The sequence below is a fragment of the Rhinolophus hipposideros genome (assembly GCF_964194185.1).
Source record: "Rhinolophus hipposideros genome assembly, chromosome: 9".
In the NCBI taxonomy this organism is placed as follows: domain Eukaryota; kingdom Metazoa; phylum Chordata; class Mammalia; order Chiroptera; family Rhinolophidae; genus Rhinolophus; species Rhinolophus hipposideros.
In genome coordinates this window covers 52199382-52221910 of record NC_138055.1, presented here as the reverse complement: position 1 = coordinate 52221910, position 22529 = coordinate 52199382, and the positions used below count along the sequence as shown (strand labels likewise).

The following is a 22529-nucleotide window of genomic DNA, read 5'->3' as shown; positions in this document are numbered from 1 at the left end:
TGGGTTGAAATAGAGTCACCAGGAGACCCATGCACTGGCTGGGTTGGGGAGCAAAAGTTGGGCAGGGGAAGCCATCCTCTTACTCACCACACTCATATGTTTTCCTCCTTTCCCTTTCCTTCATAGTGCGCTTTCCCTCAATAATGCTGCCATCCTGAGTTCCCCTTCACATACCCACAAAGCAGGCTTCACCGTATTGTTTATTGCTTAGGGTAAGATGGTGGTAACAACAGATCTGAGCCAGGCTCATGTCAGTGCTGTCGTAAGCCAGAGCCAAGGGGAAAATAGCTTCCGAGGCCTGCATGCTCCTGGGCAAGGGAAGAGGCACTAGCATTCTCTCCTACCAGCTCTTTCCAAGGGCATTATGAGAATTTTCTCTACCGTTTGGAAAGAGATTTTACCACTGTAAACGATGAGGGTTAGGCGAGACTCTACATACACTGACCTAGTGGGAGAGCCTCTCAGGCAGTCATCCCACCTACACCCTCCAGCCTTCACACATTCTGGAGTCTTGTGGCAAGAACGTTGACTCACAACTGTTTCACAGTCTGTCCTTGCCACTGAGTCCTGGGTCTATGCCTATAACATTGAACTGTCCTGACACAGCTGAGACCTACTTCCTGCCCCCCAACCCTCTGAACTACCCATATGGCCCAGTACAAGGCCATACTCAACTTGGAGCCCTGAGGAAAAAAGAAAGGCGATGGGCAGAAGTAGTTGACTGTGGATATAACTGGTTTTTCCTTCAGGTCATTGCCAACAACTGAACATTTTCCTGAGTACAACGGCCATCCCAAGATGCTCATTCAATCCACAACAGGACTTGAGGCCATCAAAGAAAAAACATCCTAGGAGACGATTGAGCCAGATACAGAAAAGCAAATAAAACTGCTTCTACATTGTCTACCTGTGTCTTTTTATTTGTAATTGAGCCCTCTAGAAGAAGTGCAGTTATAGGACCCAAGATGGATTTAATCACATTTCTGGGCTGGTTCTTCCATTTGCTGCCACCTCTATTAGTTCACAAAGTAAGCCAAATGGTAGTGATTGTATATTATCCTTTGTGGATTATTTTAGGATCTATCTACCCATCAATATGCCCATTGCCCCCCCCCATGCATTATTTGCTACATTTAAAGGCACAGAGTGCTTTTAAATATTCCTGAGTGACTGAATGTGCCCTGACTCTCCCAGGTACACTGCGGGCTCCTCCATGTTTTGTTTCCCCCTTCAATGCCTAGAACAGGGGCTCACCCCAAGGTTCCAGGTGATGGCAACTTCATACTAGGATACACTAGAGATAGGAGTATAGGATTAGGTGGTAGACCAGATGCCAGCAGACCAAGAAAGTGACAAATTAGAAAGGAGACTGGGAAGGACAGAATAGAAAAAAGGAGAAAAGAAGCTATTAAATAAAGAAAAGAAAGGATTGAGGGGAAGAAGCAGAACAAAAAGGGAGAGTAGACAACAATATGGGGCCTCAAAATAAGTATGAGCCAGCACTTGAAGGCTGGAGCTAAAATAGCCAACCGGATCCAGGGTTCTCTAAACCACAGAGAACTGGGAAGCTGATAATTTGCCCTATCCTGGCCAGGGCTCAGTTTGTTAAAGTGGCCTATGATAAAGTGAAGAGGGAACTGAGAGCAGGCTAAGGGGATGAGACGCAGCTTTTCAGAGCAGTCATTGAGGACCGGGCAAGAGGGACCAGGCAGGTATTACAGCAGGAGCAACTGGCTAAGACTGGTCCTGGAATTTGTAGGCTGCTATGTCAGCAGAGGCCTCTAGAACAGTGTATATACTATAAGAGGCTGGGCTGGAGTCAGGATGCCTATATTCCCAATCTCAATTCTACAACTGAGGAATGGGTACCCTTGGGCAAGTCACCAGCCTTTTCTGTGACTCAGTTTCCCTATCTAGGTAACTTCTAAAGATTGTTTCTGCTCTAATGCTACATGATTTGGTGACCATCGATTTTGGTTCCCAAGAGATTGGTGCTGAAGAGAGTTTCTTATTTCTTAGGAGGCAATGTTTGGGCTGCATGTCTGAGGATGCTGTGAATTCCTGAGAGTGACACAGGTCACTCCTGCTAGTGACACACTTGTGATCACTATCTTCTCTCAGTTGTCCCCACAGTACCACCATTCTCGGGGCTTCTCCCCATCCAACATCAAGTCCTTCCATTTTCCTCACTCTGCCCCTTCTAGACCATCCCCACAGCTAACATTCAGAATAAACCCTATTGACCTATGACCTGAAAATGTTGTATCTTTCTCTGTAAATTAATAATATATATAACATAACATTATAATCATCTGATTACCAACCTTTCTCCACCTCCAGACATTCAGCATCTGAGGACAGGAATCACGTTTTTTAAATTTGTCCTTGGCTTCCCAGCACTCAGAAATGTGTATCACACAGTTGACCCTGAGTTCAGTATGTCTATTTGGGGGAATGACCTGGAAAACAATAGCAAATAGGGTCTTTAATTTTGTCTACAGTCTCCAGCTTCCCTCTCCATTCCTTAGGAAGTATATTTTGACCCTCTTCCCTTCCTTAAGGGAATTCTACCTGCATTGTAAAGTCCTTGAGTAAATGGTTCCTCCAGACCTAGTGTCCTATTTTCCTGCTATCTCCTCAAACAAATAGGGAGTAACTTCCATTTGGAGACCTTCTACCTAGAGAAGCAACAGTTGTAATCTCAGCTGTCCCATCCCAACTTTTGCAATCTGTGTCGCCTTCACATTCTGCCTCCTTCTAGTACATTGTACTAGTTTATCCAGCTAGAAAAATCTGCTCCCCATCCCCAGCACAGGCTCCATACTTTCCTCCTCAGTTTTTTCAGTAAGGTCCTCTCCTTTTCTGAGGACTCTCGTTTCTACCTCTAAGACCTCCGTTGTTCCTCCCTTTCAAATCCACGTCTGGAGTCCTGTCCCATTTCTACATTCTCTTTACCAGTTCTAGGCTTAGAGCCAACCTCTCTGATAGAGGCTTTCCATCTTTAAAAATTGCAACCTGATCAGGCATCTACATCTTCCCTGAGGTGGTCTCCCTAATGAGACAAGTGTCCATCGGATACCCTACAAAATCTTTACAACATTATTGATTCCATTCCCCAATATACGGACTGTGCTTTCTAATCCCCACCCCCTCCCATCTAGCAACCCTCAGTTTTTCCTCTATGTCTCTAAAACTGTTTCTGATTAGTTCATTCATTTATGCTTTTCTTTAGATTCCACATGTAAGTGAGATCATATGGTACTTGTCTTTCTCTGTCTGACATATTTCACTGAACATAATGTTCTCTAGGTCCATCCATGTTGTTACAAATGGTAAGATTTCTTTCTTCTTTATGGCTGCGTAATACTCCGTTGTATAAATGTACATGATCATTGCACTGTACACCTGAAGCTGAACAATAATGAACGTCAACTACAAGTTTATATGTGTGTGTGTGTGTGTGTGTGTGTATAGTTACAAGAAGCAGAGTACAGCATTAGGAATAGAGACAGTGGAAATGTGATGGCTGTGTGCGACGTCAGAGGGATAGTGGATGGGGGAAGGGGGTGACACAGTGTGAGGGACATAAATGATAAATGCCTAACTATTACATGGTTTTGTGCACCTGAAACTAATAAAAAAAATTGCAACCTGAAGTAAGTACTTGGCAACCCAGTACCGATACCCATATAAGTGAAATGCATTTTCCCTTACAATAAGTACTCTTACTGAGAGGAAATCATATTTTCTACCCAATTGCTTCAGTTATTTTCCAGTACCGATCATTATAACTAACTGGCTTTTGAAAACGAATGAATCTTGGTCCTCTTTGAAAAGTCTGTTCAACGGGGCTGGTACCCCTATGCCTCAGAGCTGGAGAACTCTGAAGTTGGTCTTGAATGAGCACTGCCGGAAGGCAGGCCCAGCCCTACCCTAATCTCCAAGCCTCCCCTGGGCTGCTCCGGCCGCACCCCCGAGCAGGACCGTGATGGACAGGGGGCGGGCCTCAGGGCCCCTGGTGGACCTCGCAGCAGGTCTCAGGGTGGCCGCGGTGTGGGCCCAGGCTCGCTGCACTGGGTTTCTGGGTGATCTCATAGTGGTCTTGAGGCGGCCACAGGGGAGGCTCGGCGGCCTCGCAGGGCCAGCGGCGGGCAGGGGAAGTGCGAGGCCCGCCCCCGGGCCGCACGCGAGGCATGCCGGGAAGCCGCACTTCCTCCTCAGGGGCCTCCAGAAAACCGCAGAGCTCGGGCGGGCAGGCCGTCCCCGGGGAGCCGGCAGGATGGCTGAGGGCAAGGCGGGCGGCGCGGCCGGCCTCTTTGCCAAGCAGGTGCAGAAGAAGTTCAGCAGAGCCCAGGAGAAGGTAGGCACCGGCCTCGCTACCTGCCGGTCACCGCTGCCGGCGACGAGCGGAGGCCCAGGCGTTGCGAGGGGCATGCAGGGTGCTCGGGGGGCCCTGAGGAGAAGGGTCTCCCGCTGCCCCGGGGAAGTGGGAGGTGGGCAGTGGGTGTCCGTGAAAACAGAGACGGAGACCATGGCCCGATCTTGGGCAAGGATGGGGCAAGCTGAGGGGACAGCAGTCTCTCCCGGGAGCCTCCCCGCTCGGCCTGACCCGGAAAGAGTGAGGGAAAGGAACTAACGTTGGCAACTGCTGTGGGACAGTTGTTAGGCTCGCAATTCAGCAAGGATGGCATTTTACAGATGATGAAATTGAGGGTTCAAGGAGGGTCATTGCCCACAGTGGTGAGATGGCAACGACCAGCCCTGCTGCGGGGAAGTGCCACCCGTGGGCGTGGGCCAGCGAGGTTCTGCGTGATTCTGTGCCCGACCCTGCTGGCCTGTGGGCGTGTGTGAGCCGGTGTGAGTGGTAACCCGCATCTGCTTCCTGTGCAGCCCCTTTGGCTTGGAGAGCACCGCCCCAGGGCGGTGAGGGAGCACCGCCGTTCGTTCGGTGTCATTCACCAGATCTATAGCCTTGAGGGAGGCTTCCTATCTATAGCTCGCCTTCCTACCTACGCTGTGTGACACTTCTCTACACGTGTTTATGGCGTTCTTGTTTCTGCCTCTACAGAGTACATGTTTTTTTGCTTCTAACCTGAACCTCTTCTGGCCACCTGTCAACACTCTGGTAGATAAGACGGTAGGGGAAGATGCATCAGCCAGAAGAAAAAGAGCAGGGAGAGATAAGAAGGACCTGACAGAGAATGGTGGTTTTCTAAGAGTTGGTCTCAGAAGCATCTGGATAAATACCACGTGCTTAAGAGCTGAAATGTTTGTGTCGTGTTCCAAAAGCACAGCACCGGCTTGGGTCCTGGAAAGAGGAAAGGTAGCCAGCTCTCCCAAGTGGGGTTATCAGCAGTCAACGGAGAATTGATGCAATGGAGATATAGCCCCTATCTTTAAGAGGCTCACAATGGGAGAGGGGGGAAAAGGAAGCCGGGTCATGTGAAAGAACGGAGGAAAATGGAAAGATTTGGGGTGGCTAGCCTTTGTTACTTGACCTCACTTATTTAACTTCACCGCGGTCATGGTGTCAGCCTCTCCAAAGGCTGTCTCGTTACTGATTTGATAGCTAGATGGCAGAGTTAATAGGAAAGTCCAGTTAGAAGCAGTGTGGAGAAACTAGAGAAGAGGAAAGTACTAGAGAAGAGGGGAAGGCTAGCTATACTCTGGGTTGGAAAAACAAAAGGAAAATCCCGAAGACGAAAAACTTAGGGATAGTAGTTATTTTTAAAACAACAGCAATTGATTGCACTTCACTCTCACCTTCTGTCCCCATGCAGCCTGTCATCAACATTATGCCCTTGCTTTGGGATTTTTCTCCTTTTCTGAGCATGGACTCCTAAGCCTTAGATAAATAATGTACCTACTCTGGGCTTCAGATTCTGCATCTATAAAATGACAGAAATTCAGTGATTTGGAAACTCAACGTGGTAAGGACACCAAAGTGAGAAGGGGAGATGGCTCCTTGAACCTCAAACACTTCCCAAAGGGAAAACCAGCCTCCCGGGTACACCCTGTTTTTCCTGGTCTAAACCCTGAGAAGGCAGAGAGAAGCAAACTCAGATCTGCCCTGGGGAATTCCCAAGTTGTTACAGAAAACAAGAAGACACTCTGAACCCAGACTTAGACACAAGGGCAGGCAGACCTTGGAGTAGTTCAGCTGACACCGTAGAGATCGAGAATGCTGCTTGGATAGACTGGGAATGGTCTGGGATGTGGTGAGGAGCTCAGCTCAGCCTGCCAGAGCCTTTGAATCTTGGGAAGTTATTTTTATTTTTATTTGTTTATTGGTGAATGGGAAGTTATTGAAGGCAAGATTAAAACGGCAAAAATTACAGTCAAAAGAAAGGACTCCAAAAAAAAAGGAAGAAGAAAAAAAGAAAGGACTCCCTGGGACACTTCACAATTTTTCTATAAGCAGTTAGCTGTAATCTTCCGAGTAATATGTAATAACTATCGTCAAATAGTCAAATGTATCAACTATCAAGTGCCAGCTATGGTCGAGGCACAGGAATATAAGGAAGACATGATCTTTCCCTTTATAGAGCCAATATTCTCATGATATGATCTCACTTCATCTTTTCAACCCTTCAGCATGTTATTAGTATCCCAATTTTAGAAATGAGGAAACAAGTTTCAAAAGAGATTGGCACATGTGAGAGCTATCGCTGGAACCCAGGTGTATTGCCTTTAGACGCCAACCTCAGGCTGCTCTCGTACCAGGGTTCCTGGTAACCAGCTCTGACATCTGTGCCTCCCCACTTCCTGCTGGCCTGCCCACTTCCTGCTGTTCTTCTCTCAGGAGCAAAGTTAGGAGTAGGAACACCTTCTGCTCAGGCCTCCTCTGAAAAGCTAGGAGTGGAGGTCCGGTGACAGACACGATGGAGATGAAGCATTCTTGTTTTATTTTCCAGTTCTACCCAAACTCAACATGAGACTGAATTCAAACTGGCTTTATTGTGTTTTGACAATATGATACATCTTCACATTTCAAACTAATGCTTTCACCAACTCTTTGTGATTGCTCTGTGACACACCTCTCAGATCTCCCCCAAAGGATATTGTTTACCTCTCCTTTGTTGGCCTTTCCTTCTGTTGAGTTTTACTCAACTTGTATCCCAGATCGTCGATCAACAATATTTCGAGAAAAACTGCCTTGTCTAGGATACAGGGCTGCACCCATAGGGAATTTAGAAACGCGTAAGAGGCATTCTTGCCTGGCAGAAGCTTACAATCTAGTTTAAAAACAACAAAAAAAGTAAAGTTAGTGACTGAGACATCTGCATGTCTGTGGGAATTTAGAAGACAGAAAGATTAAGAAGAATTGAGGGAGGGTTTGTAGTTGGAGCCTGAATTTGAGATAGGAATTATGGCTAATTAGTAGTTCTTCAGGCACTTGGTGAGAGAGCATTCCAGCAGAGGAATGCCAGCATGCAAGGGATGGTCTGGAAATCCTTTTAGGCAGAATAGTGAGAAAGGCCCGCTGAGCTGGAGCACAGGGAGTGGTGGGAGAAAAGGAACGAAAGTATATTAGGGCCATATTAAGGAGAACCAACTTCAGCACAGATCCTGAGAATAAGGATTACTTACATAACTACAATATCGTTACTGCACCTAAGAAAAAGTTTTTAGCAAAATTCCGTAATATCTAATATCCAAGCCCTATTCAAATTATCCCAACTGAAAGATGTCACTAAGATATAATAAATGATTATTGGGAAGGGTCATAGTGAAGAACTATAGCCACCAAACATGTCTGCAGTGATGGTTGTTTTTAAACCTATACCCTCCTACCCCCGTCTATACAAAAGTTAAATCAATGAACACTAGAATATTCCTCACCTATTTCACCAAGAGTTTACATTTTGCCACATTTACTTTCTCTTGTCCCTGTCTTTCTCTCTAAGTATCTATATTCTAACTTCTCAGCTGCTAAACCAAGCAAATTGGAGCAAAATTCTCAGTGCAGGACTTTAGGGATTAGTATTATGTGGGCTTTCATTAGAAAGTGATCCAAAGGTAGAATTTATTGATTCAACAAACATCTGTGGAGCCTTTGTACATCCTCTTCCCTCAAGGAACTCTAGTTGAGGACAAACGTCTACAGCATAGTATAAATGCCATGACACCTGGCCCTGTTGCTTAGGGCAACAAAAGACCTGGGGCTCAGGGCACTGGATTATGTTTCCAAGGTGCTAATATGCATCTTTTCAGTTTCAGAATTGAGTGTTCCCTTGGCACACACCCTCCCACACATTCTAAGCCTTTTTGCCTTGAGCCTTTTGGGGATTGGGGATATAGGTCTGCTTTGGGGAGTGCCACATGGACACTAGATTCAGTTGACCCCTTTATCCTTTCAACCCCCTCCCCCTAAAAAGAACCATGGCAGAGCAAAGGAAGGGAGGAGTAGCAGGAAGGAAATGAGAGCTGTGGTAACCACTAAACAAGGTGGTTTTGCAACTTTCTGGTAGAGGACTGTGTTTTGTTGCGGGGAGAGGGTGGAGCCAGGGAAGATGGCAGACTCTGCACACCCAGAGCTGCGTGTTAAGTAAGGTAGAGTTAGAGACACAGACAAACACATATGGTTAAACTGAAAAGGAAATACAAATATTTATAGGGAAGGGAGTAGAACTAGATACAGTGATAGTACTCACCTTAAGGCAGCACTGGGAAAGCAATTTACATGTATATCATTTAATTCTACCAACAACTCCAGGAGATACTATTATCTTAACGGGAGGGAAAGGGAGTTCTGTAAACTAAGGCTCAAGAGTTTAAATGATTGGCCCAAAGGCTCATAGCCAATAAGTGCAAAGGCCTAGATGAGGGCATATACGTATCTGTCTGTCTCCAGAGCCCTTGATCTTAACCATTATAGAGAGAGCTGCAGAAGTGAGAGGTACTAACCCCAGGATTAAGAATGGACACACTTGAGTCAGAATCTCTACATAGAGCTTTTCTCACTCCCAAGACCTGGGCAGTCTTGCATGTGATTCAAAGCCCCCTGCAATGAGACTTTCTAGCTTCCTTACCCACATTCCCCATGACACCCTAAACCAGCCATGCCGAACCATCCCATGAAACTGCTATAAATTTGCACAATCCTAAAAAAAAAAAAAAAAAAAAAAAAAATTTGCACAATCCTGTGACCTTGCTGCTGTCGTCTTTGCCTGGAACCCTCTTTCCACTCTCGCCCTTTCTCCTCTATTCCAATCTAGCACAATCTTAATTCAAGGCCCAGCCCATTGGTCCTCTCTGGTATCCGTCTCACTCTCCTTCCTGTTATAACTATTAAGTATGTATTTGCTGGATACTGAGAAATCTAGATGAGTAAGTCAAGCACCCTATCCTCAAGGAGCTCACAGTTTAGAAGAATACATAGCTGGATAAATACAAATAATAAAACAGTAACAGAAGTGCATACAAGGGACAGAAGGTGTAAGGGCTTAAGGAGGGAGCGATTAACTTGATTAATAAGATGAAGTAGATATAATTGTCAGAATAGATATAGAGGATGAATTGCATTGTTTTAGATCGTAGCCTGACAGACAAGGTGGGGAAGAGCATTTCAGAAGGAGGGAACAGCATCCACAACAAGCGAAAGTCTGGCTTGTTCAGGAAATGAATAAAGTGTTAGGGACGGAGACCTGCAGGAAGGAGAACAGTGAGACCTGAGGCTAAGTGATGAACTAGATCGTTGAGACCTGTATGCACGGGAGAGCTCATCTATAACTTATAGGTACATAACAAGTATTTAATAAAAATGTATGAAGCGGATAAATGGAGAACCATTAGAAGGTTTTAAGCAGCAGCGTGATAAGCCTGTTGTAGCAGGCCCCTGAGAAACAATCAGGGCTGGACTGAAGCTGTGGCAAATGAAACTGGAAAGCATGGACATTCCCAGAGATGGACATGGTGAGGGATTCAGTGAAGGAGGTGAGAGAGAAGTAACTGAGGGCAGGAAACCCCTGAGATCTCAACTTGGGCCGGGGGGTGCCCCCTTCCAAAATGGGTTGTTTACAGGTAGAAGAGTCGGGACTTTCTTATTTGTTTATAAGTGAGTGTCTGTCCCCTGTGAGAACAGTTACTGTATCTTCTTCATTTTCACGTCCTTTGCATTAGCACTGAGACCAGGATAGTGGTTGGCTCTCAGGTTCCCAGGGCAGAGGAGACAGACATGGATGACATTAGTTTCTAACTGAGTTTTAAATGCATTTTTATCACGGCTTCTCAAAGTTTTCTACAAGGTCCCTCATAAGGGAAGAGTCTCCTGCCCACCTCTCTCACCTCATCTATCTAGAGGAATCTGCGGCTATGGCTGGAAAAGGGCATCCCAAGTGAAAAATGTCTTCAAGACTCATGTTTTATCTTTAAAAGCCATGTACATTTTACATTCTTCTTATTAATCCTTTTTAAATATAATGCTCTCCCCATATCCGCCCCCCAAAACAACCCACTGTAAAGAACAGTGTCATTCCAGGCTTCATATATAACCCCTGGTACACTGCTGCATACCCCAGGAGTATCCCCATTTGAGAAGAACCACAAAACATGATTGTTTATTCAGCAGTGTGCTATATTTCTAATCCTATTGGGCTGATATGAATATGGCAGCCTTTTTGTTACATATGAGACTCTGAGAGAAGCCAGGATCATATGAAGCCAACAGATAAGAGAGACTTAACTATATAACCCTATGAACATTTCCAACTTCTATCCTCAGGTATTACAGAAGTTGGGGAAAACTGTGGAAACCAAAGATGAACGGTTTGAACAAAATGCCAACAACTTCTACCATCAGCAGGTAATCTGGAGGGTGGGGAAGGGAAGCTTGGGAAGAACGAAGGCATGAGGGCTGAGTGGCAGAGGAACAGCAGGTTTTTCAAACCCTCAAGCATCCCTACTAACCCCTCCTCCCCCAGGGGAAAGGGCCACAGGATGCCCTGATGCTTACCCTTCCCCTGGAACCAAAGAAACACACCTTTCCTGTTCCTGCTGACCCTGGGTTCTGGGGGGAAGACAAATGTTGGTTTCTCTTAGTGGTTCCCCCAGGGTACCACCAGTGGCATCACCAGGTCCTTAAACAAAATCAGAATGAGTCCCTGCCACCTTATTCACTTCCCAGAGTGCCTCTCTCCCACTCTAGGGCTCTTCTCACCTCTATAGCTCCATGTTTTCCTTGTGGCCTCTTTGTCTACTCTATCTATACTCTAGTAAGCTCTTTATTCTAAAATAATACCTCCATTTATCACTGCAATTCTCACCAACTAACCTCCTATTTTCACTGTTTCTTCTGTCTTCACTGGATATTATGGGTAATTTTATGTAAAAAATTTAAATTAAGAAGTGGATAGCAGAGGGTTAACTTTCTGTGGGATATCTGACTTTCCATCTCCAAGTATCAGGCATTCTGCTCAGTGCTTTATCCACATCTCATTTAATTCTTATGTCAGTATTGGAGATCATGATTCCCTCTTTATAATAGAAGGACATTGTTATCTTAATGAATATCCAATTATGTTGCAATTCTGACACTGACTCCCCAGAGTTAGGTCAAGTTTCACAAATTAGGTCACATTTCACAGATTAAGGGCACAGTCCCCCACTAGACTGCCTCACTTTAGACACGAGCCACAAGCTCCCGAGTTCCCAGGTCACCTGCATTTCTGACCAACTGGCTACAAATTTGGGGGTTCCTACTAGCTGCTCAACTTCTACAATTCACTAGAAAGACTGAAAGAACTCAGGAAAGTACTCTAAGTACAATTATAGTTTTATTATAAAGGATACAAATGAGGACCAGCCAAATGAAGACATATAAGGTGAGGTCTGGGAGGGTTCCAAATGTGAAGCTTCTGTGTCCTTAAGACATGTCCCCCCTCCCAGCACATCGATCTATTATTACCAACTAGGGAAGCTTCCTCGTGTTTCAGTTATCTAGAGTTTTTATTGTGATTTCAGTATATAGTGAATCATTGGCCACGTCATTGAACTTAACCTCTAGCTCCTCTCCCCCACTGGAGGGAGGTTGGGCTGATATGACCTGTCTCAGAGCCCTAACCATCCAATTCCATGGTTCATCTTTTCAGCCTGACCAGCCACCATCCTCGGTATGGTCTGAGGGACCCACATAAATAACAAAGACACTCTTATCACTCAAGAAATCCCGAGGATTTGGGGGTTACTTCCCAGGAACCAGGGCCAAAGACCAGCCAAAATCTTTATTGTACAACATCAGTCAGTTAATTGAATTATATGGAAAAGAATTCCTTAGAATATATTAAAAGTTATTAGCTATCATCTAATGCAGTAGTTGACTATATATCAGAATCATTTGTAAATATTTTTAAATGCAAGGTCTTTGGTAGGAGGGCCTGGGAATCTGTACTTTTAAGCATGTTTTAATGGAAAATTTCATATATATATACATGTGAATCCATGTGTACCCATCACTCAGCCTTGAATCCTGTTTCATCTTTCTTTCCACCTCGATTATTATGAAGCAAATTCTAGATATCATCGTTTTATCTATAAAAATTTCACTATCAATCTCTGAAGATGACTCTTAAAATATTACCACAAAACCATTATCACACCTAAAAATATTTTTCTGTAAAACATTTCCTCATAACAAATTGGAAAGTACATCAAGAAAAAAATGAATTAAATTATGATTTCACACTCTCCCATGCTACCAACACTGTTTTATAACCTTACAATTACTTTGTTATGTATGTATATGATCTCTAAATACATCCACTATAAATAAATATGAGGTTTCCAGAAGTGAGGTTATTCCATTCATATGGTTTTATAACTTGCTTTTTTCACTTAACAATATAGTACAGATATCTTTTCAGATATTTCATGTTAAATATCCCACTAAAACATAAGTTTTAGTCATATCTAAAAATATTAACAATAATTTCTCAATATCATAAAATATCCAGTCAGTGTTCACACTCCTCTAATTGTGTCATTTTTTTCTCAGTTTGTTTACATCACCAACTTCTTGACATGTTTAAATCTCTTAGAACTAATCTCTAGGCTTCTAACGCCTCCCTTTTGCAGTTTGTGAATAATACTAGATTGTTTTCCTGCAGTTCACTGCAGCCTAAACTTTGCTGATGGAATCTCTGTGGTATTGTTGAACATGTTCCTCTATCTCTTATATTTTCTGAAAATTAATTGTTGATGAGATTCAGATTTTTGTTTTTGTTTCTTTTGGTGGCAAGAATATTTATGATTATAGGTGTTCTATTCTTCTATCTGGAGGCACATAATGTCTGGTTGTCTTCTTTTTTGTGTGGTAGTAACAGCCACAGGTGATCATTAACTAGGGAATCTGTGTTTTACAGTAAGCTTTCTAGGTAATTATGATGTAGCAGCTAGTCTGAGAACAGCATTTGGCAACAGCGGATCTCGTTTAATTCCTTTGAGGGGAAATAGGATCTGACTGAGAGAGAAGTGATCTCATCAAGGTAACATAGCATAAAAGTTGCAGAGCTAGGATTTAAACTTAAATCCTGTGTTTTTTTCCCCCAGTTGGTCATGTGCCCTATCCCTCACCCACAATCAGCTTGTAGGTAAACTTTTTATTAATAAATACCACTCCCGAACTTCCCAGCCTGATTTCCAGGCCTTGCCACTTGCATAGGTTCCTAATCAAATTTCCATAGGTAATTTTTCTTTGAGGGCTCTACTTGCTTCCTCCTTTCACTCTCTCTAGAACATATAGGAAGAATTCTTTTCCTCAAGTAGTATTTTAATCTTTTATTTCTCATAATGACAGCTGCTTCCAATTCATTGCTCTTAAAATCAAACCTAACAATCTAGCTTCATCTTTCCCTTCTGGACCTCCTTTACGTCAAACACTTTCAGCACTTGTTCCGGGTTAGTGAAGCTACTTATTTGTTTTGCTGAATGTTTGGGTTTCTCTGAGTCCATGTTTCTCCAGCAAGTAGGGAACCCCAAGAGAGCAATCTTCTTCTCCATCCTCAGTACCCCAGTTCTTGGGACATAGTATCTGCCCACCTGAGTGCTTAGGACAAGCTTCTCGAGTGCATGGCTCATTAACTGAGGGCTGGGACTGTTTGTATAAGGGATGGGAAGCACTAAGTCAGACTCTTTATAGTGCTGCCAAGAGTTTGACAAGGAGTCAGAGCAGCAACGCTAAAAAGATTTAGAGCTAGAAATGGCCTTACCCAGCATTTATAGATGAGGAAACGAAAGCCAGAGAAGTGGAATAACTTGCTAGTTGGTGGTAGAGACAAATTTTTAACTCCCAGACAAGTGGGAACCTCAGACTGAGAGTCACATCTGTCACAAAAGAAGAAATGTGCTGGGATTATTCAGCCTGCAGACATTTCAGGGAGGACATACAGGTCATAGAAATAAAATGACACCCAGTGCTATCCCACCCCCCACTACCACCACACACACACACACACACACACACACACACACACACACACACACACACACACACATTGTCTCCTCAAAGGAAAGAGCAAGAGCATAAAGGAAAGAACAAGATGTGGGGACAAAGCCCCAAAAAGCAGTTTCCAGGCTCTCGGCCTCACATAGAAAGGTGCTGGCTCGGGTAGTAAATGGCCATCAACTGTGATCAGATGGCCAGCAGCTGTGGCTAGTTGGCCGTCAGCTGTAACCCGTAGGCCATTGGCCACTAATATAACGGCTGTGGCTACACTAGCAGAATGGAATGGGGGCTAGCAAGAAGATGGTGGCTGGCAAGCGCGGACTGCTATTAGGCAGATTATGTAGATCCTGCTTCCTGTGTCTCCAGCCCAGCCGCCAGCGAGAATATATTGGTTTGACTCCCCTACCTATGGCTCCGTGGGTGTTCCTTTTTGGCCTTACCGTGTCCTGCGTTCTTGGGCGGGGAGTGGGAGCTGAGACCCTGCACGACAAATGGTGCAGTGAGCAGGGTCCCCCGCATGACACAAGAGCATAAAAGAAGAACTTTGACCAGGAGCCTGATTCTAAAACACAGAAAGGTATTTGGGCTTTTGTGAGGTGCAGTGGAGGGCAGAAGGCATTCACACTTTATGGACTATGGTATAAATAGTACCCCCTAGTTTGGAACAATGTACGTACAGCCTGTACGATCACACATGGTAGCCTTGATTATTGATCTGATTTTTCAGGCCATATAATATCTAATGGGGTAAAAAATTAAGAATTTTATTTGTAGAAATTATGCAAGATAGTGTAGTGGCTTTCATTCCTCAAATGGGTATTTTTGAGACCAAATCTTCATGGTGAAGTAAAAAGTTGAGTCCGGAGGGGGCATCCCATTTGGATACGCCCTCTCGTAAGAGAGCTGTACTTTCGCTTTAATAAAAATCTTTGCTCCTCTAAAAAACCAAAGTTGAGTCTATGTTGTTTTCTTTCAAAAAATAAATTGAAAGCCCTATTAATTTTTATAATCCCTAAAGCTCTTTAAAACCATGGTTATCCCGTTTTCAAAACTCTCAAACTACCTACTATAGCCATGTTTAAAACATATTATGTACATTTAACATCTTAGAATATTTAAAGTTTTTTCCTGTGAATGAAAAAGCATGGAGGAAGTGAAACATCCTTCCTGGTAATGCTGGGTATTTCTGAATTTTTTAAATTGACTTAGTTTTTCTCCATCATGCACTTTCTCACAGTCACCAGTTACCTCCAGTTACCAAATCCAGTGACTTTTACCAGTTTTTCCTTCATTCTAACCTCTGTAGCATCTGACCCTTCCTTGGTGATTTCTCTGATGCTCTCTTGATCCTCATTTTCTATGACACACTATACACGCCCAGTACTTTCCCCTCTCTGACATTAGATTCCCTTTAGACTGTCCTTGTCTTCATGTCCCTTGAGCCCTGGCATTCAGTCCCTTGAGAAGAACTTTTAATCTGAAGTCTGGTCAAGAGTTTGGACTGGTTTAGAGGTGCGCTCTAGAGGCAAGAAGATAAATGAAATTAGTCCAGTTTACTTGACTGAGTAGACCTAGATTTTTTTTGTTGCTAAAATTAAACAATAATGATCTTTCCCTTAAAGATTTCCACAGATAACAAAAAAGTTTTTAGGTAGAATATACTGGATTTTCAGTTTTTCTGCTATAAATTTGTTAATACCTTTGGTATGCTCGATAGCCGCTATAGTAATGAACACAAGCAAATAAAACAAGGGAACAAGTTCACAAGTATTTTATAGTGTATTTCCTAATGCATCTTAGTTCAAATCCTCCATCACCTGAACTGGTGTGAGCATCACTATTCCGACCATAGGCCTGGCCACTTCCACAGGAATACCCTGGAAGTGGGCTGCACTTTCACACCAGTCCCACACTCCTGAAATCAGGCTCCAAAATGGCAGTGGTCTGGCCTCAAACTTTCTTCTCACCCAACTCCTACAAGCTGGGGCCCACACAGAGGAAAGAGACTAGAATGGGAGGGCCTTTAAACAACATCCTGAGGAAGCCTGTGAAAGAGAAAACTTGGTACAGGACATGTGAAAGAAGTATGCAAACACATGTGCAAAAGAAATGAGATCTACTCTGAATGCAGACGGCCAGTCTAAGGCTAGTGTGCAGAAGTTCTAAGAGTCAGAGCTATTTACACATGAAGTGCAGTCTCAGCAAGAGGTCATGAGTTTCTGGTTGCTGGAGGCATTCAAGAAGCAGAGGCTAAATCAGAATTACCATGTTTTGCCATGTATAATGCACATTTTTTGGCCCAAATTTGTGAGGGAAAAGTAAGTATGTGCATTATATATGGGTAGTATTAACTCCTTATCTATGTAAATGTTTTAAATTCTTTTATTTATGCTTATGAGTTAAAAGTGTAATTCTAGAAATCCGTAGGCAAAATAATACCCTGGAATATGATAATCAGTTTTGTGGAAGGTACAACGAACTTGCAACGATGAAGAGTTCTTGGCCTTCTAGGATGGGTAAAATTGTAAATTTGTTACAAGTACATAAAACTTCTTATACCTTGTATCTGTTCTTGTGTTTTGTAATTATTTGTTACATAAAATTTCTTGTACCATAATATGTTAAATAATTGATGCTAAAATTCCTTTATAATACAAAAAACAAGTACCTAAATGTAAACAAATAAAATTTTGAATTAAAAAATTAAAACAAAAGATTTTTTCCCTGAAAGTTTGGGCCAAAAATATGGGTACATGTTATTCACAGGAGCACATTATACGCAGCAAAATACGGTATAACAAAAGTGGTTCATCTGTAGAGTTGAGATTTGAACTTCCAAATCTAAATACCTTTACTCTCCTTACTCTCTTTTACTCTCCTCTTTTCTTTTTTAGCAGGACTCCCAATCTGTGCTTGGGAGTCCTAGCATAAAAAAAGGTGAATTCAGAGACAGGAGCATAGGTAGAATCAGGTGGATAGATAGATGAGGACATTGCAGTTGGAACAGGAGAGTCCGTGATGAGGCTTCTTGGAAGAGAAGTGTAAAGCAGGTGACTGATGGAAGGGAAGGGTAAAGTGGGGCGATGCAGAGAAGAATATTGGAGGAGAGAGAAATGACCTGTGATGGTGCAGAGAAGGAAGAGAGTCCGGTGTCTGCAGAAGATGGTTAACAGTTTCCCCAGAGAGGATGGCGTAAGCCAGAGGGTCACATAGGACACTTAAATTTCAACAGAGGAACTTGGGTATAGGCTCTTATTCACCGGAAGGGGGAACAAACAGAGGAAAGAAGACATGCCAATGCAATGGGAACAATCTCCCAACTTAAAAATTGCCCAAAAAGAGGCAACTTCTTGGTAAGGAGAGTAAAGGCCAATTGCAAAATTTGCAAATGCTTGAAGAAATTCTGCTTTTAAGCTACTTTTATACTTGGACGTCTGGAACATCTTTCCAAATTATCTCTTTAGTCACCAAAGGCATTTCTCCCTTTCAGACAGAAGGCCTCAAGCTATACAAGGACCTGAAGAACTTCCTTAGTGCAGTCAAAGGTGGGTATTCTAACACCGAAGAATCCAGAGGGCACTTATGCAACTAGTTAAGAGGTCTGGGGGATTGAAAAAGAAACAGCCATACTTAGGCTTTTTATCACTTGCCTGCCCCTGACTCCTGGAACTTTGCGGGCCTAGAAAGAGTAACTTTTCCTATCCCAGTCCCAACCAGCTTCCCTCAGTGATAACCCAGACCTTCTGAGTTTGTCCCTCTCTGTTGGATCCACTGATGTGCCTGTCACCCATATTTATACCAAAGTACTTTTTAAGAACCTTAATCGTAAGTCGGAGTTCTCTCTTTCCAGTGATGCATGAAAGTTCAAAGAAAGTGTCAGAAACCCTGCAGGAGATCTACAGCAGTGAGTGGGACGGGCATGAGGAGCTCAAGGCCATTGTAGGGGTAAGAGTGTCCTGGGCTTGGCAACCCTTCACAACTCACTCCTGCCCTCATTTCAGCCTCATCTTAGTTTCTTCATCCAAGCAAATAGGAAAACAAGGGAACCAACTCACATTACTCATTTGTTTGTATAGCCTCCGTCCTGGGTGGAAGGGAAAAACTGCAACTATGAAGGTGAAAACAAGTTTGCCCTAATCGGTGGGCTCCTCTGTTTTAGATCCTCTTCCCCTCTTTAAAACCTTATGGAAGTTTTACCTACATGAAACCTAATTGGTTGTTTTCATGTAATTATTTACTCCCAAACTTCCCTACCCTTCAAGCACGAGAGTCCAAGACTCTGACCATCTGTTCCTGTTCTTAACCCCTGAATGTATGTTCAGTCTCTTATAGGCAGTTCCTTGGGCAAGGGCTGTTTCTTCATCTGACTCTTTGCCAGAATCCAACATGATATTCTGTATACAGTGCTCCAAAAAGGACATCTGTTGCAGGAGGAATTTGAGTATTTCCTGGGATGCAGTTGTTATTGAGAAGTGGAGCCCTCACCACTCCGCTCTGCCTCTATCCCACAGAATAATGATCTCCTTTGGGAAGACTATGAAGAGAAACTAGCTGACCAAGCTTTGAGGACCATGGAAAACTATGTAGCCCAGTTTGGCGAGATTAAGGTACTCGATTTACAGAATCAAGGCGGGGTTATGAGTAGCTCACGTAAGTTAAAGACCATATTGAGTTCAACATGGTAAGTTGAGGTAGAGTTTATGGTTAGGATTGAAGTTGGGTTTCAAGAAGGATTAAAGTGGAGGGCTAGCCAAGATGTTAGAGTAGAGGGTTAGAGGTAGTGTGAAGGTTATGTTTAGACTTAGATTTCAGTGAACTAGATTTGGGCTGGTTTTAAGTTAGATCCAGGTAAGAGCATCCCTTTTAGTTGTGAGAAACAGCTGATGGGACTAAAAGATGGTTTTTGTGGAGAAGCAGGAACTTAGAGGAGTCATAAGCATTACCTTCAAAAACTTGAAAGTCTGTTAGGTGAAAGAGGAATTGAGCCTGTTCTAAACTGTTCTAGGAAGCAGAATGAGAATTCATTTATTCTCCTTCTTATCTTATCTCATTCTTAACTTACATTTATTAAACACCTAGTCTATCAGGCACCGATTTTAGATTAATAGGAAGAAATGCAAGGGAGCCTTAAATCTCTAATAGTAAAAGCTTTCCAAAAATGAAATGAGATGAAATATACTATGAAACGGTGAGTTGTCTATTCTCTGTTCAAACAGAAGTCAAATTACTTCTTATCTTTGTTATTGTAGAGAAGCTTCATGTATTGCATAGGAAGTTAGACCAGATAATCGCTAAGATCCTTTCAAATTCTGTGACTGAGAGAATGAGTCAGAGGTCAATAACATGGTTTACGCCTCCCTGGCATAATTCGTAGTTCGGATTGAGTCAATTTTCTTTCAGTGCTCATATTTCTGGTGTGCTTTACAGTTTTCAAAGTACTTATATTTAGCATTTGATCTTTAAAATAACACTCTAGGGCAGATAAGGCTACTGAGGCTCCAAAACAGATGGGCCTCGACCTGGTCCCAAGGCTAATAAATGGCAACGCTGGGAGTAAGACTCCAAACTCCTGCCTTTCAATTTCGTAGGATTCTCAAGACCATTTTCCTGGAGGCTGAACCAGAGCATAGTGGGTTCATAGGAAATATTAATATCTAATTCAGGCTGCCATGTGCTCTGTAGGATTGCCCTTACTCTGTCCCCTCCTGAGAATTCCCCACTCTTTCCAGATAGTGAGGGACATCCGTTGGGCATAAAACCTTCTTAGAACATGAAATGTGATGATAGGATCTAGGACTGTTGCCTCTCTGTTTGGTACCCTGGTACCTCCATCCTGACCGCGGAAGAGCATCAAGGCCTTCTCTCCTGACTCTGGGTTAGGAAAGAATCTCCAAGCGGGGTCGGAAACTCGTGGACTATGACAGTGCCCGACACCATCTGGAGGCGGTACAGAATGCCAAGAAGAAAGATGAGGCCAAGACTGCCAAGGTAAAAAGAAAAACAAGCCTAGTAAAACCTTCCTGCCCTCTCTCCCCATGACGGTGGCAGGTGGCTGGGCCACGCCGGGTTTAGGAAATGATTAATTCAACATCCAGTATCCTCAAGGAAATTCTCTTTCCTTTGACACTGATACTTTAAGGACAGCCAGAGACTTGAGGCTGGGAAGGGCATGGGTCTGGGGAAGAAGCATGGTTCCAAGTAAGCCTAGTCCCAGAAACAATGCAGAGGATAAAAGAAGCAGCTTCTAGCCTGGGATTCAAGATTGAGGGGAATTGCCCTGTCTCTCTTGCCACCTAGGCAGAGGAAGAGTTCAACAAAGCCCAGGCTGTGTTTGAAGAGCTGAACCAGGAACTGCTCGAGGAGCTGCCTGTTCTTTATAACAGGTAAGGACTGAGATTCAGGAAAGTGCTAGACTCAAGTCACCTCATGAAGAAAGAGCCCTAGTCCAAGAGCGGGATGTAGCCTCCGCCCTGCTACTAACTTGCTATGTGATACTAGGCAAGCTACATTATCTCGCTAGGCCGTGGTTTCTTCATCTGCAACACAGAGATAACCATCCTTGCCCTGCCAGCTTTTCAGGGTGTAAAGACAAGGCACTTGTTGGTTCAAGGCAGATCTTGGCAAGTAAAGTGCTGTCATCATGCAGACTAAGAGTATCTGGTTTCATGCACGAGGGCGTGTTGTTTTAAATGAGCTTGATGTGTGACCATCCAGATTTACACAGATTTACATAAACCATGCGATGATTATTTCCATTAATGAAGATGTCTTTGCTTCACAGTAGGTAAAAGTGTTTAGATGTAAATTTTCTACATTGGAAGAAGAATCTGAGCAGAAATTCTATTTGTGTCCTATGTTCTTTTCACTGTACAAAATATGCTTGAATGCAGTTGTAGTCAGAGTATTCCACATTATCACTTAATATTAGTCTCCATATGATGGAGCCTTTTTAATGACTACATGTATTCTAAAACATTAATTATGTGACTCCTAATTTAAATAGAATTGAAATTTTATAGGGTCTTTACATGTAAACTTCCCCAATTCATTTCCAATAGAATTCCATTGATGTACATACAGCTTCATAGAAGTGCAATACTGCATAACGAAAAAGAATAATTGCTTATGATCGTAATTATAATTACATGTCCTTGTATTTATATAGCACTTTAAAAGTTATTCAAAAGACTTTTGTGTCTCCTTCAATACCTAAAGAGCCTGAATCAGGCAACTTCACACAACTAGAGATTTGTTACACTTGGGTGTCAGCCTGGACTGGTAGTGTCTCTTCAGCCTTCCTATTCCTGAGGGTCAAGTGTGCGCCTGGCCTGGCTCTGAGCAGTCCACATCCCACACCATCCTGAGTCTTGGGATGTAGGGTGCTTTTCTCCAAGGAGCCTTGGTGGTGGCTGGCTTTGGCTTAAGCTGCTACCTTGTATTTCAAGCAAAGACTTCCTTTACCAATCCTAACCTGTATGTTTGTTGTTTTCCCTCCTGATAGTCGTATTGGCTGTTATGTGACCATCTTCCAAAACATTTCCAACCTCAGGGATGTCTTCTACAGGGAGATGAGCAAGGTAAGAAACAGACGGTCAATTAAGATACCTAGGTGCATTTTTCTAGTCAATATGTAGGTAGTACTAACTTACTCGTACATAATCTCATTAAAAATCCTTATCAGCACCACAGATTTTTGCCTTTTTCTCTTAATGAAATAATAGCACTTGGTTGATTGTGTTGACTATATTAAAGCACATGTGTCAGAGGGCCCTTTTCATCTCCGTTAACAACTAAACATAATAGTATCCAAACTTGAGCTTCAGCTCAATAAAGGAGGTTAGGCCTATGGAAGAACAGCTGAAATGGGGATCCAAACTGTGAAATCTCTGTCTTTCATTGCTAGGGAGCAGATAAGGCAGTGTTTAAGCACAAGTCAGTTTCTCAGGTAGTTGGTCTTGAATAGAGCCAATCCTGTTGAGTGACAGGCAGTCACATGACCTCCTGGGGTCCTTTCTAGTCCTGGGATTCCAAGACTCTTTGCTATTACACTATTAATTATATTCACACCCACATCCACGCATGTTCCTCT

General features: G+C 43.2%; 1 protein-coding gene across 2 annotated transcripts in view; it reads left to right on the top strand.

The window, feature by feature from the left end:
* The first annotated feature begins 4078 nt into the window (after positions 1-4078).
* The window catches only part of BIN2 (bridging integrator 2), a 33285-nt gene continuing 14834 nt past the window's right edge, over positions 4079-22529 (top strand). Inside the window, exons 1-8 of one of the 2 annotated variants that reach the window (XM_081059029.1) lie at positions 4079-4360; positions 10724-10804; positions 17931-17985; positions 18291-18385; positions 18952-19047; positions 20321-20428; positions 20738-20823; positions 21942-22017. In XM_081059029.1, coding sequence (XP_080915155.1) covers positions 4280-4360; positions 10724-10804; positions 17931-17985; positions 18291-18385; positions 18952-19047; positions 20321-20428; positions 20738-20823; positions 21942-22017 — 678 coding nt within the window. In that variant the 5' untranslated portion in view covers positions 4079-4279. The remainder of the gene's footprint in view (positions 4361-10723; positions 10805-17930; positions 17986-18290; positions 18386-18951; positions 19048-20320; positions 20429-20737; positions 20824-21941; positions 22018-22529) is intronic. The other variant, XM_081059028.1, reaches the window with a different exon arrangement.